At 40.5% G+C, this 14,900-nt stretch overlaps 1 protein-coding gene across 1 annotated transcript in view; it reads left to right on the top strand.

Annotated features, from left to right (window-relative positions):
* Capza1 (capping actin protein of muscle Z-line subunit alpha 1) overlaps nt 1–14,478 on the top strand; it is a 40,678-nt gene extending 26,200 nt beyond the window's left edge. The window contains exons 6-10 of the mRNA XM_028889955.2: nt 4,867–4,946; nt 5,662–5,740; nt 9,009–9,080; nt 11,925–11,987; nt 12,300–14,478. Of these exons, the coding sequence (XP_028745788.1) occupies nt 4,867–4,946; nt 5,662–5,740; nt 9,009–9,080; nt 11,925–11,987; nt 12,300–12,440 (435 nt within the window). The 3' untranslated portion in view covers nt 12,441–14,478. The remainder of the gene's footprint in view (nt 1–4,866; nt 4,947–5,661; nt 5,741–9,008; nt 9,081–11,924; nt 11,988–12,299) is intronic.
* The last annotated feature ends 422 nt before the right edge of the window (nt 14,479–14,900 follow it).

Below are 14,900 nucleotides of genomic sequence, written 5' to 3'. Positions count from 1 at the left end.
GACTGAGAGATCTGCTGAGAGTAAGAAGTGTGTGAGGTTTATAGTTACTTACATCATGCTTAGCTTTAATGTTCTAACCTTTTCTTTCTTTCTTTTTTTTTTTAGTAGACTGAACTGAGGGACTGGCAGATGCTAGGCAAGCATTCTGCCACTTACTGTATCCCCAGTCCTCATTACAGTTTTTGTTTTGAGACAGGGTCTCACTAAGTTGTCCAGGCTATCCTTGAAACTTATTCTATAGTCCCAGCTGACATCGAATCTTTAATCTTTTCTGTCTCAGATGCCCAAGCTGGGAATCCAGGCTTGCCCCAGGCCTGTCTGCATTTTAACTTTTTAGATGACAAAGTTTTAAATGTTTATAGTATGTAAAACATGATGTTTTGAAATATATACATTATGGTATGACTAAGTTGAATGTAGAAAGTGGGAATATATTAGCTTTCATACTTTTCCCCTTGTTTTTGTTTTTGTTTTTGTTTTAAATAGGACCTTATTCTGTAGCCTAATCTGGCCTTGAACTTGAGGTGATCCTCCTGCCTCAGATTTCTATGTGCTGTTATTACAAGCTTGAACCACCACACCTGGCTGTGTGTGTGTGTGTGTGTGTGTGTGTGTGTGTGTGTGTGTGTGTGTAAACACAGTCTACTCGCAGCAATCTTCAAATATACAGTATGTAGTTACTAGTTAGACTTTTAAACATGTTGAGTTTGCCTGGCAGTAGTGGTGCAAGCCTTAAATTCCAGCACTCAGGAGGCAGAAGCAGGCGAATCTCTGTGAATTCAAGGCCAGCCTGGGCTACAGAGCGAGTTCTAGGAAAAAACAAAATAATGAGTTTAATAGGAATATAGTTAGTTAAGAGCACTTTGAAGCCTGACTAGTTACTTAGCTAGTTGTGACCTTAGGTATAAATTACCTAACATCTCTGTGCCTAGCTTTCCTCATTTGTATAATAAGACATAATGTTGTTGTGAGGATTCAGTATGTTAATGGAAAATCTTATGTAGATGTAACCAACCGTCTTATTAAATAAGAAACACAGAACCAATGAAAAAGAGAAAGCCGAGAGGTCAGAGCTCAGAGCTAAAATCTTACCCTTCCTCGTGCGAGCTCCTAGCTTCCTGAAAGAGACCTATTTCCTGTCTGTCTGTCTTTTCATAGTCTTTTGTTCTGCCTTCTCATTGGTTGTAAACCCAAACACGTGACTGCCTTGTCACTGTCTGAATGTACAGCCCCCTAGGTCTTAAAGGCATAGGTCTCCAATGCTGGCTGTATCCCTGAACACACAGAGATCTATGGGATTAAAGGCGTGCGCCGTGGCGCACCACCACCACCACCACCACACTCTGTCTATGGCTCTAATAGCTCTGACCCCCGGGCAACTTTATTTATTAACATACAATTAAAATCACATTTCAGTACAATTAGAATACCACCACAATCTTAGGACAGTGTCTGGTACAATGTGAGCTATACATGAGTGGAAGATGCCATTATTCTTACACATTTGGTCTTTTCTAAATAATAGAGGAAACATCATTGTAGCTACCTACAGATTTCTTTTTCAAACATTTTTCAGGTAAAGAATATATTCTGTCTTAGAAATCAGCTATTTAAAGATACTTGCAGTTGCAATTTACCATTTATTTCCATTCAAAGTTTATCCACTTTTTTATTCATTTCTTTTTGAGACAGGGTCTCACTATGTAGCCTTGGCTGGACTAGAACTTACTATGTAGACCAGACCGACCTCAAATTCAGAGATCTTACCTGCATCTGTCTCCAAAGTACTGGGATTAAAGGCCTGTACCACCCTGCCTGACCATTTACATTTTAATCTGGAGAGCTCAATGCCAAAGAACCTACTGAGACCTTTTTTTTTTTTTTCTTTTCTTTGAGTTATTATATGAGCAACAGAAGATGATAGAATTGTCGTGGTGCTGCCTGTAGTATCCTAGTAACCTGCATCCTTAGCATCCTTAGATGCCCCTAATTTCATCTTATCCTGTCATGTTTTCTGTACAGTGTGTTCCAGACATTTTCTGTTGTCAGATGAGCATCTAACTACTACATCTAATTAGCATTAAGACTGACTGAAATTTTATTTCTTGTTTCTCCATACTCAGAAGTCTTATTCTTCCTTCTATTATACTTGACTCTGAGGCAAAAATATTCTTATTCTTGATTTTATACTATCCTGTGTCTTCAGGATGGCTGTATGTACTTTGTTTTTTTCTTCTGGTGTAGTCCTCCATTACCTAGGTATATGGTCTTGGTTTTGTTTTTGAGACAGTCTCATGTAAGCTTTCTTCCATCTGTCTGTCTCTATTTCCCGGTGGTGGGATTACAAGCATGTGCCACCATGCCTGAAGTTAGAAAGTCTTAACTCTTTAAAGGGAGGTAAAGCTATCTCAACCACAGTAATTCCTGTAAATTGCTTGTTTCTTTAACTTCCTCTTTGTACCTCCTGTTTCTTCCTCCTCTCTGCTTTCTCCTTCCCCCAGGCCTGCACTCTGTTCCACCAGGAAACCAAGGGCGGTTTTCCCTGTTTGTGTATTTACTCATTAGCAGTACAGGTCTCAACCTTTGACTCTGCACTGTCTTTGCCATTTTATACAAACTGCTTTCTGAGCAGACTGAGCCAGCCAACTCATTCCTTCTTTTCTATATGGATGGCATTTCACACTGAGCCCAACTACCTGCTTCTAGAAACGATTTGTTGCTAAGTGGCTTTGCCAACAGCCATCAGTTGCAGTTACTCTATAGCTGTTGCTTTCTTTCCCCCCATATTTTGCATTTAGGCACTCTCCAAAGTTATATTTCTCTGCCCTGGAGGTTTATAGTCTAACCAGGTATCGGGCTCATGCCTGTAATTCCAGCAGTTGGGAACTTGATAAAAGAGGATTGAGTAGGTCTGAGGCCCATCTTGGGCTACATACTGAGTTCCAGGCCAGTGTGAGTAACGGACTATGAGGCACTGTTTCACAATAAAACCAAGACAACAAAAACAGCAAAGAGTTTATAGTGCAGTTAAAATAGGCAACAGCTTGAGTGTGGGACTCACACCTAGAACCTCAGCACTTGGAGTGCTGAGGCAGGAAGATTGGCAGCCTGGGCTACAGAGTGAGAACCTGTCTCAAACAAATAGAAAAATGCACTACAAATGCATTTGAGACTCTAAAGTACTGATTGTTTTCTTGCTTTCTTTGGTGATTGCATTTCCATTCACATCCCCACCACTTCCACTCCAAGAGTTGATATTTCTAAATGCTAGTTAGACCTCTCATCTGGGTTTCCCAATCTGCTGATGGCAGCACATTGGTCCCTATCATTCAGGTTTAGAAATACTTAGACTTCTTTTTCACTTTGCCCTTTGATTACAACATACAGCTAGACTTCTGTTTTAGTTAGGGTTACCACTGCTATGATGAAACACCGTGACTAAAAGCAGTTTAGTAGGAAAGGTTATGTTTGGCTTGTGCTTCTACATCATAGTCTGTCATTGAAGGAAGTCAGGGTAGGGACTCCTGCAGGGCAAGAACCTGAAGGCAGGAGCTGATGCAGAGGCCATGAAGGGGTGCTACTTACTGGCTTGCTCCCCATGGCTTCCTCAGCCTGTTTTCTTATAAAACCCAGACCACCTGCTCTGGGATGGCACCACCCACAATGGGTAGGGCACTCCCCATCAATCTCTAATTAAGAAAATGCCCTACACGCCTGCCTACAGCTGGATGTAGTGGAAAATTTTTCAGTCCTACCTAACCCCACGGCCAGTCAAATCTCTCCCACCTGAGCTCCCACAGCAGCTTATAAAATAATCACTCAGAGGCATATATTAATTACAAACATATAGCCTATGGCTCAGGCTTCTTGCTGGCTAGCTCTTTCATCTTAAATTAACCCATTTATCTTTGTATTGACACATGGTCAATTAACAGGTCTGCTGGCATGTTGTTCCTTGGGCTATGGGCTGGCATCTCTCCCAACTCCACCCTTCTTCTCTCTGTATCTCTGCTTGAATTTCCCACTTGGCTGTAAGCTTTCTTGCCATAGGCCAAAACAGCTTTATTTATTATCCAATGGGAGCCACACATATTCACAGCATCCAGAAAGACATCTTACAGCAGCCAGATCTTATGGAGACATTTTCTTTCTTGAGGTTCTCTCCTCACAGATGACTTTAGCATGTGTCAAGTTGATATAAAACTAGCCAGTGCAACCTCTGACTGTACTTTTGCATTCTGGGTAATACTCCTCCTTTCCGTTCTCATTCACAACACCCTAGACTATTGTCTAGGTAAATTTGTGGCCTCCTAACTGACCTCAAGCTTTTTTTCCATTTTATCTTCTGTATCAGTATTGATATTTCTCCCAAAATATTGGTTCTGGTCTTGTTTTGTTGTCTCTTGTATGAAGAAAACAGTCTAAACTTTTTACCTGCTAGTTAATCTATTTTTTTCTGTTTTGTCTCCCACTAGTACATCTCACACAACTCCACTAACCTGGCAGGACCAGTTGCCAGTTAGCACGTCCTTGGTTTCCTGGCTGAACTCTTTCTTGACTTGTCTTTAGCCTCATTCTCTGCCTTTCAGAAATGCACATTATTTTGTGAGGTCCATCCTAAATGGCATCTCATTTACAGTAAGATAAACCAGACAGAAGTAGTAGCCTCCTAGGGTTTACTGTAGCACTGTTTCTGCTGGAATGTAACCCATCTGATTTGTGTTCATATCTCAGGAAGGCCTGTGTTATAAGCATGTTCTGACTCTTTGCCCCCTTCAAGGATTTCAATTTAGAATACTGCTTTTGTACAAATATGTTTTTCATGTTTAACTGTTTTTTGTTTTTTGTTTTTTTTTCCTACAATAGGTTTACGCTAAGACTATAGATGGGCAACAGACCATTATTGCATGTATTGAAAGCCACCAGTTTCAGCCCAAAAACTTCTGGTAAGACATAGATGTTCTCTTCTATTTGTATCTAATTTATATTAGAAAGAAATCAGTGACTGAGGTTTTGTTTTCAAACTGTCTTGGGATGGATTATTTGATTTAGAGACTTTAGTTTTCCATCTATAAAATGAAAGACTTAGACCTTGTTTAGATTCCTTCTGTTTCTACGACTTTTTTTTTCCTTTTTTCTTTTCTTTTGTGTGTGTGTGGGGTGGGGTTGGTGGTGTCGTGTCCCCCTCCCCCTCCCCCAGACATGGTTTCTCTGTGTAACAGTCCTGGCTGCATTTCTAAGACATTTATAATTATATTTTTTTGAAAAATATTATTTGTTATACCAAGTGAGAATATGTGATTTACAAATTATTCAGTTGAAAGTCTTTGGTTTTCCTTGGGTTGAGGTTGTCCATACCTGGGACTGATTGTACAACTTAGTGCTCCTAAGCAGCCTCTCCTGACTTGAGAAGAACCTTTTATGACTAGAACAGGTGTTTTTGCTTCAGAGGGAACAAAGGAAAAATGAAGTTCAAATCCCTTAGGAATAGCTTATTTGTGATCAGCCTTTTGGATCCAAACTTATATATTGACAATCTTGAGTTTATTACATTGAAAATGTCTCCCAACCACCACCATTGCAAGCTTCTGTGACAGATCACCTCTTTCTTGTGCCTGCTGCTAATTCTGCAGCATCACATGCATGTGTGTGTTTTAATAGGAATGGTCGTTGGAGATCAGAGTGGAAGTTCACAATCACACCACCGACGGCCCAGGTGGTTGGAGTGCTCAAGATTCAGGTAAGAGTGCAATGCGTTTATAGATGATGGTTAAAATACAGGTAGCATTTGCTTTTCGTTCTAGAAATAAAGACTAACAGAGCACTTCCATACTGTGAGCAAGACCCAGTGCCACACAGAGAGGAGGGAGAAGAGGACTTGAGTATACATTGATGCAAAAAGGAGGGCAGTAGCAATGAATGGAGGCAGAAGCCTCCTTTCCCAGAGTTACCTGAGAAGAGAGCTGTTCTGGGTTGATGAAGGATTATAGAGCACATACTACAGGTTACTTTTTTCTTTCAAGGACAACGAGATCTTTAGGAATAATCAAACTGGTTTGAGGAAAGAATAAAGCAAGCGAGTATTAAGAAGATAGGAGTTGGGTACCAGGCATGGTGACACAAACTTAATCCTGGTTTGAGACCAGCCTGGTCTACATAGTGAGTTCTAGGATATCCAGGGCTATGTAAAGAGACCATGCCTTTTTTTCCCCCCAGTTAAAAAGAAGAGTTTTATTGTTGTTGGGGGTTTTTTGTTTGTTTGTTTTGTATGTATGTGGTTTTTTGACAGAAAAGTAAGTTTTTTGTTTTGCTTGTTTTTTTGACAGAAAAGTAGGTTTTTGGTTTGGTTTGGTTTGGTTTTTTTGAGATGGTTTCTCAAAAAACCCTGGCCTAGCTGTCCTGAAATTTGTTCTCTAGACCAGGCTGGCCTTAAATAAAATTAAATTTAAACTAAAGCAGAGGGATTCTAAAGAACATCCAGGTATTATCATCTCATGGAATATCAGTAGTCAAGTAGAACAGATTTTTAATGCTGATATCAGGACAGAGGAAGCTGAATGGTAGCTGTTATCTTATTTGCTATCTGCCTGGCTTATCCTGGTATCTTTGAAGAGATTTGACACTTATTCAGGTGCTTTATTTTCAGTCTAGCTAACTGAGGTCAGATAAAATAGTTCTGATAAATTAAATGACCAGTATCTAATCACATCTTTAATGTATTGTGTTGCCTTTAATAAAAAGTAAGAGTTGCGTTTTCAAAGTATGACTTAATCAAAAGAATACCTGGGGGACAGGGACATGGCTTAGTGGTAGAGGGCTAACCTAACATACACAAGTGCAGGGTCCATCCCAGCACCAAAACAGGAGCAGATTAAAGCTATTACATACATTCAGGTGTTGTCCGCATCCATCTTTACTCCATGTATGTTATTATCTACTTCTTTCCCATCCTGGCCTCAGGAACATACTCCCGCTCAGGCAGACAGGATAGAAACGATGAGTCTTTGATCTGAGAACACTTTTAGTGAACGAGCTAATAGAGAAACAGGAGCCTATACCCTAGAGGAAGAACAGTACTGGGCATGTTCTCCTTTGTCTCCCAGAGGTTGGTGCCCACAGCTGTAACTAGCTCAGCAGTGTACTTGCAAAGCTTCTTTCCTTTAGTTTCACTAGTCCCTTGCTAGTGCTTCCTAAGTAAGATACCTCACAAATAAGCTCCTTCCCTCACATCTTTTTCCTGGGGTCTCCTTCATGGAGAGCCCAACTGAAAATAACAAAACTATCTTTCTGGTTTTGACAACTAAACCCATAATGTGGCCTAACACTCTAGACTTCTTATAACTGTCTTTAATCAGGTACATTGTGATACATTTATGTAAATAGATTTTTTCAGACAGAAATAGTTATTTGTGCTCATCTTTTCCAGTGCAAACCTATAGTTAGAACATACACAGAGTGACAATTCCTGACAAAATTTTCTATCGGTGTTTATATTTGCCTTTTTGTTTATTGTCTTTTTGAGATAGGGTCTCAAGTAGCACCAGGCTGGCCTTGAGCTTGCGCCTATATAGCTTAAGATAACTGTGAATTGATCCTCTTGCCTCATCCTCTTGGACTGTGGGCATTGGCCACTAAGCAGGGCTTATTTGTATGCTTGTGATGAAACCCAGGGGGCTAAAAAAGCTCTCTCTACCACTAAGCAAAATTCCCAGCCCTGAGTTTTGGGGTGGTTTTGGTTTTAAGACAGGTTCTCTTGTATTCCTCTTCTGACCTAGAGCCTTGAATACCTGATCCTCCTGCTTCCACTTCCAAATGCTGAGATAACAGGCCTGTACCACCACATGGCTTGTTTTTCTAATTTTGAGACAGAGTGTTGCATACACCCAATCTCCTGCCTTGTCCTCCCAAGTTCTAGGAGCCGGACCTACAATTTACTTACTTTTTAATAGTCAGAATAAGAACTAACGAGATAGTCAGCAGATAAATGTATCTGCTCTCAAGGCTGATGGCCTGAGTTTAATAGCCAGTTCCCAGATGGTAGAAATGAGAACTGACTCCTGCAAGCTGTCTTTTGACCTCCACACATGAACACATATACACTCAAAAAATGATTTGATTTAAAATAAAATAAAAGTCATATGTTGAGCATTATTTGGAAAAGTTATCTAGATACTCTCACTCTTTATATTTTTCATTAGCCAATTTGTTATTCTGTAGGCAAGAGTGTAATTCTGAGAAGTAACAATTTCTGAAGACTTAAATTAATAGCAGGCACATTGACGTTTATATTAGTCAACAGGACTTTGTTGTGTTTTGGTTTTCTTTCATTAGTAACTGGATTGTGGAGATGGTTCTGTTTTAGAGCAAGTAGAATTTAAGTTGAATTTCTTTTTGGTTTTTCGAGACAGGGTTTCTCTGTGTAGCTTTGCGCCTGTCCTGGAACTCACTCTGTTGCCCAGACTGGCCTCGAACTCACAGAGATCCACCTGCCTCTGCCTCCCAAGTGCTGGGACTAAAGGTGTGCGCCACCACTGCCCGGCTCCGTGTAGTTCTTAAGAAGCATAACATTATGGCCCAGGCCTATAATCCTATCTATTCAGGAGAGTGAGACTTTGTCAAAAGAAATTAAAAATAAAAACTGTGATAGATGTTCAAACTAGTTGCATATTTTTTGTTGTTTGGGGTTTTATTTTTGGGGAGTAGAATTTCACTCTGTAGCCCATGCTGACCTTGAATTCACTGTAGAATGTTAGTTGTGTTTGTATCATAATGTGTAGCCCAGTGCCTATAATAGAGCAAGCTTGTCTGTTAAACTTAGTAATCCGTTTTTCTCTTCAAAAGAGAGATTTCTTCAATTTGTTATGTGAACTTTCATACCATTGTGAATTGTCATTGATCATATTGTTTGTTCAGAGTTGGTAAAAATGGCTTCAAACATGGACCGTTCCCTTAGCAGTACATTTCTGCATGAACTATGCATAACCCTTCTCAAATATTATCTCTCACAGGTTCATTATTATGAAGATGGCAATGTTCAGTTGGTCAGTCATAAAGATGTGCAGGATTCAGTAACTGTTTCTGTGAGTATGCAGTGTGGGATATCAGCCTTGCTTGTCTTTTTTAGAAAATTAGCTTTGCCCCTAATAGACAACTGTCAGATTTGAACAGTTTCCTTCAGTGCCTCTTATGACCAAGGGTCGGTTTTGGTTAAAGTCTTTCACTAGAGATAGTTGTCATGTCTTAAAAGAACTTTGTTTTCTTTATTGTTGGTTTTTTTTTGGGGGGGGGGCGTTGTTTGAGACAGGTTCTTGTATATCCTAGTTTGTCTCTGAACTTGCTTTGTAGCCATTGATGACCTTAGCTCCTAGTCTTCCTGCCTCTACCTCTCCTTTGCTCAGATTATAGGCATACACCACTATGCCCATTGTGCAGTACTAGGAATGGAACCCAGGGCCTTATGGGATCTTATGTAGCCAAGGCTGACCTTGCGTTCCTAACCTTCCTACCTCCACCTCCTAAATTCTGGAATTTCAGGTATGCACCACTATGCCCAGCTTTGAGACATGTGTTTTCTGCTCTTTCTTCTATTTTCAAAGCAGGGTTTCTCTGTGTGGCCCTGGCTTTCCTGGAACTAGCTCTGTAGACCAGGCTGGCCTCAAATTTAACAGAGGTCCACCTGTTCATGCCTCCTGAATGCTGGGATTAAAGGTGTGCACCTCCACTGAGGGGCAACTCTTTCTCTTTCTTAATTGTAAGATTTGCTCCAGGACAGAAATGCCTCTAATTGGTAAATGTAAGGTGAATGAAGAGTTTGTCATGAATCCTATAAGACTATATTCATATAATTAGGAAACATATTTAGTATTAAGGCAGAAAGTATTGTGTTCTAAATACTCTGAAAGGAGAGACAGATGGTGTTCTTTAATTCTTCCTTTCATGGTATCATTACTTCCTTTTATTCTTAAAAGTAATTTCCCAAAGAGCTTTTGTTTATGTGTTATTTATCAATGTTTACATTATTAAAAAATAAAACTGCTCAGCATGACAGGGTATACCTGTAATCTTCATACTCAAAGACTGAGGCAGAAAGATTGTTCAGTACCAGTGTAGACTACAATGTGAGATATTGTCTCTGATAAAATAATTTTTAAAATGAAAATTGAATGTTAAATATTTAATTAAAAATAATGAAATTAGGTGTGGTGACACAGTTCCATAATCCCAGCATTTGGGAAGTGGAATCAGGCTAGCCTTGATGCCTTGGCAATAGGTTACCTTGTCTCAAAACATTGTAACAGGCTACCCTCAACTATAGAAGAACTTCAAGGTCAGCCTTGGCAACTTAGTGAGAATCTCTCAAAATAAAATTTGAATTTGAGGCCAACTCAAGATATGTTAGACTCTCTCAAACAAAAGAAAAAGATTTCAAGAGATAAGCCAGGTACGGTAGCCATACCTGTACCTGTAAGCCTAGCTACTCAAAAAGCTAAAGCAGGAAGACTGAAAAGTTCAAGGCCAGGGCTGGATAGGTAGTTCAATGGTTAGGGTCCCTGTAATTCCAGCTCCAAGGGACCCAAAACCCTCTTCAGGATTCTGCAGAAACCTGCACTCAAACATGTATAAGCCCACATACAGATGCACACATACACATAATTACAAATAAAACAAGTCTTCGGAAAAAATAAGTTCATGGCCTGCCTTAGCTGCATAGCAGTTTGCTATGAGATCCTGTCCTAACCGTTTTTAAAGGACTTGTGAGGGGAGATGCTGTAGGGGAGATGGCTTTTACAAAGGATCAAAGTTTAGTTCCCAGCATCCATAGTAGTGGTTTGCATCCACCTCTAACTCCAGCTCCAGAGGTCCTTTCCTTTGGCCTCTGAGGGCAAATGTGCGCACACACACACACACACACACATGCACATAAATTAAAAAGTTGATCTAAAAGGGGACTGAGAAACTGAGTCTGGTGGTAATACCTGTAATGCTAGTATTTAAGAGACAGAGTCAGGAGCATCCGGAATTAAGGTCATCCTTGGCTACATAGCAAGTTCAGTGCCAAGCTGCAATCCATGAGACCTTGTGTCAAAAAAAGACAAAACATCCCAGTGCTGGTGGCACACGCATTTAATCCCAACACTTGGGAGTCAAAGGGAGGTGGATCTCTGAGTTCAAGGCCAGCCTGGTCTACAGAGTGAGTTCCAGTACAGCCAGGGCTACACAGAGAAACCCTATCTGGGGTGAGGGTGAAGAGGAGTAGACAATACAGAGGGAAAGAAGGCTGAGGATCTAGCTTAGCAGTAGAGCATTTGCGTAATATACATAAGGTCCCAGGTTCAATCCCCAATACTGCACATGCAACAGACATGCACACAATTTCAAGACAGGATGCTATGTTTGGGGAATGATTAATGGTAGAATGGAGAGAACATTGATTCTTCTGGCAAAGTCCTAGATTTAGGTCCCATCTTTTTTTTTTTTTTCTTATTATCGATACATTTATTTAATTTATTTGAGAGTGGTGCACACATGCCATTTGTGCAGAGGTCAACCTAGGAAGTCAGATTTTTTTCTGCCGCTGTGCCGGTTCCAGTTGTTGAACTCAGGTGTCAGGCTTGATTTGAGGGCGAGCATCTTTACCTGCTGAGCTCTCCTACCAGTCCTTATATCCTTTCTTTATTATTCATAAGCTGTATAATTTTGGTCAGGTCACTTAAAGTTCTGTTTTATCATCTGCCAAATGACCATGCTGATAATAGCATACCCACTTTACAGTGTTGTCTTGGGATTAAGAAGAGACGGTGTGCACATGAGCACTGAATAAACTAGGATCACTGTACAAGTGTCAGTTCGTGGGGTGGGCTTTTCAGTGTCCTTTCATTGCTTACACATTTCTAAAATATTATTTTCCTCTTTTATTTCATTAGAATGAAGCCCAAACTGCCAAGGAGTTTATTAAAATCATAGAGAGTGCAGAAAATGAGTATCAGGTAAGAAAATTTGGAAGTAATTTTTCTGTGATTTTGTTTAGTCCTTTGTGTCCTTTAACATAAGAGCATACACTGTTGAGCATTGCTAAGTGTGAGACTCCACAGACCCTGCAGTTTGGCATTCCGTTCATACTAGGAGACTGCAGCCATGTCTCAGGAACACAGATGAGTTTGATTTGCTTTTAAGATTGGAAAGGAACTCAACATATCTGTTGTCCTGTGTCCTGTCTAGCATGTCCTTTGTCTGATTACCTTCCTGTTCACAAACAGCTCTTTCTATTCAAACAACTCATCATCAATTATCTATTGCAGACAGCAATAAGTGAAAACTACCAAACAATGTCAGACACCACGTTCAAGGCCTTGCGCCGGCAGCTTCCAGTTACCCGCACCAAAATCGACTGGAACAAGATACTCAGTTACAAGATTGGCAAAGAAATGCAGAATGCTTAAGGGCCAACTGTAGGAGTCTCCAGTACAAGGAAAGAGAAGGATTCAACGTGGTGGGGTCAATGATAAATAAGTGATTTATAAACAAACAAGAGTGATATTTTGCTAGTTAACAAAGTTAACAGATCTTCTAGCCTCATGGAATACTGTTGAACCTACAGCACTGTCTTGATTCTTTTGTGTGTGTGTTCTCTGCCTTGTAATTTTCTGTTATCACTATATCTACTTGTAAATCTTTTTTTTTTTAAATCTGCTGCATTTAATGTCAAAGAGATCTATCCTGAAGTCATTTTACTGTTGAGAAAATTTCGTAGCCATGATGTCCTATGACTGGTTTTTACAGAGTGTTTGTTCAGTACTTTTTACTCCATGCTTTAAAGCATTTCCAGTACTTCAGTGGCTTTTACCGGTCCACCAATTGCTAAAGAGGCCATGCTACAAACTGTAGCTAAGTGGATGACACACTCCTTCTCTGACTGCTTTGATCGTTAATAGCATCTGACAATTGTAGTTTTCATACATTTGGATTGAGGCTTTTTGGGTCCATGTTGGAAGGCAAAGGAAGTTTCCTGAAAATTCCATGGCAGCAGCTTCTCTGGGAACTTGTTTTTAAATCCAAAGACTTGAACCACATCCCCTGCACATGAACATTTATTTCCATTCTCTCGTCTCCTCCCATATATTTCCATTGTAGCCATAAATGTCTGCAGGAAGTGCAGCTTAGAAAAAGCATTGGGGTAAACCAGGGTTGTCAATCACATGGGCCTGTTTTCTTCAATGGAAGGAAATGAATGATGTATGGTCACCTGGAATGCTGGAATGACAGGATCAAACAACCTGGTGATCCTTTGCTATTCTGTTAGGAGCCAGCCTCCAACTGAATCCACCCCCTCCGCCCACAACTTTCTGAGCATTGTTTATGCCCTAATGCTGGACTTTGTCTCTCACTAAATAGAACTTATGCCTATTCCGTATCCTTCCTCTCTAGACCCTAGCCCTAAATTCTGTTTGTCCGTCAATAGAACTCATTCAGGTGCTTTACTATTTGGCAAGGGAATTTCGATGTAGCTAGCCCTGAAGCTTTGTTTTGAGAACTGTCATTTGGAGACTTTTCCCCCAAAGTTCTATTGTATTTAAATGTGTGGAAAAGCTAAAACACAGGATCAGGTCCTGGCTGTCTTGATCCATCTAGTCTGAGCAAGTCCGGCCGCAGCGAGTGTTGTACTGTCTCTCCCCGGCCCACTCCTGCCGGTGCTGCCCTGCAGGAGTGCCTCAACAGATGTCAGCATTTTTAGAAGAGTTTGCCCATTGGTATTTCTGTTTAATGTTCAAGAACTGGTGACGACATGCTGTGGATGTAGTAGAGTATAAAACTTGAAAAACACGGGTGTTGAAGGAATAATAGGTATCTGTGTTTCACTGCTCTCGGCAAGATTGGTGTATAAGCAGAAAAACCAAACAGCTACGTCCCTCACAAAGCTGGAGTAATCGAGGTGAAAAGGAGAACTCCCAGGCAGTGTCTTCCTGTCATAACCTGGTATTTTAGAGAATGCTAGTGCTCTTTCTAAACAAGATGTGAAAACCCATTCCAAATTTCTCTTTCTCCCTCATCTTGCCTGCCTAGAACTCATCTGTAACTGTGATATAGCTATCTTCCCAGGTATGTTGGCAGGTATGTGTGATCTCAGAGCACACAGGTAATGTGATATGACCTATGACAACTGGTAATGGTGGATTCATTTACATTGTTTACATTTCTATGACCAGGCCTTAGGGGAAGGTCAGTTTTTTAAAAAACCAAGTAGTGTCTTCCTCCCTGTCCCCAGATACAAGTCAAAACAGAAGGTGTTTGCTTCAGCGTTGTTCTTTGCTTAGTAATACAGTCAGGCAGGAGTTTGTTCGCAAATGAAAGCTGTGTAAGCATTTTTGTTGATTTCAAATAAAATATATTTGTATTATTTGTCATTCATACTATCCATCCATACCACACTGTCCTCTGTGTCAGGTAGTCCAATAGAAATACACCTGTTTTATTCTAAAATTGTGTCTGTCCTTTCTGTCCTTCTGTCAGCCTTTGTTCTCAAGTGAGACATTCAACTATAACCATTTAATTTGTTGAATCTTCAGGGTTTCTGAAATTGTGCCCTACTTTCCCTACTGTGGACTCAGTAAACATGCAAAGACTTGTAAAGGACAGCTCCTTTTTAGGTGTGAATAAGGTCTCTGAGGCTGAGGCAGGAGGACTGCTGTGAGTTTGAAGCCAGACGGGGCTACATAGTTTCAGGTCAGTCTAAACTACAGTGTGAGGCCATTTCCAAGAAAAAAAAAAAAAGGTGGGGGTGGAGGGGAGCTAGAGAGATGACTCAGCTGTCAAGAGTGAACACTTTCTTCTTGCAGAAGACGGTTTTGTTCCCAGCACCCATGTCAGGAGGCACACAGCCACCTGGAACTCCAGTTCTAGGG

This window comes from Peromyscus leucopus, chromosome 6 (genome assembly GCF_004664715.2).
Source record: "Peromyscus leucopus breed LL Stock chromosome 6, UCI_PerLeu_2.1, whole genome shotgun sequence".
Classification (NCBI taxonomy): domain Eukaryota; kingdom Metazoa; phylum Chordata; class Mammalia; order Rodentia; family Cricetidae; genus Peromyscus; species Peromyscus leucopus.
The sequence above is the reverse complement of the archived record's forward strand: the minus strand, read 5'-3'. Positions and strand labels throughout refer to the sequence as shown.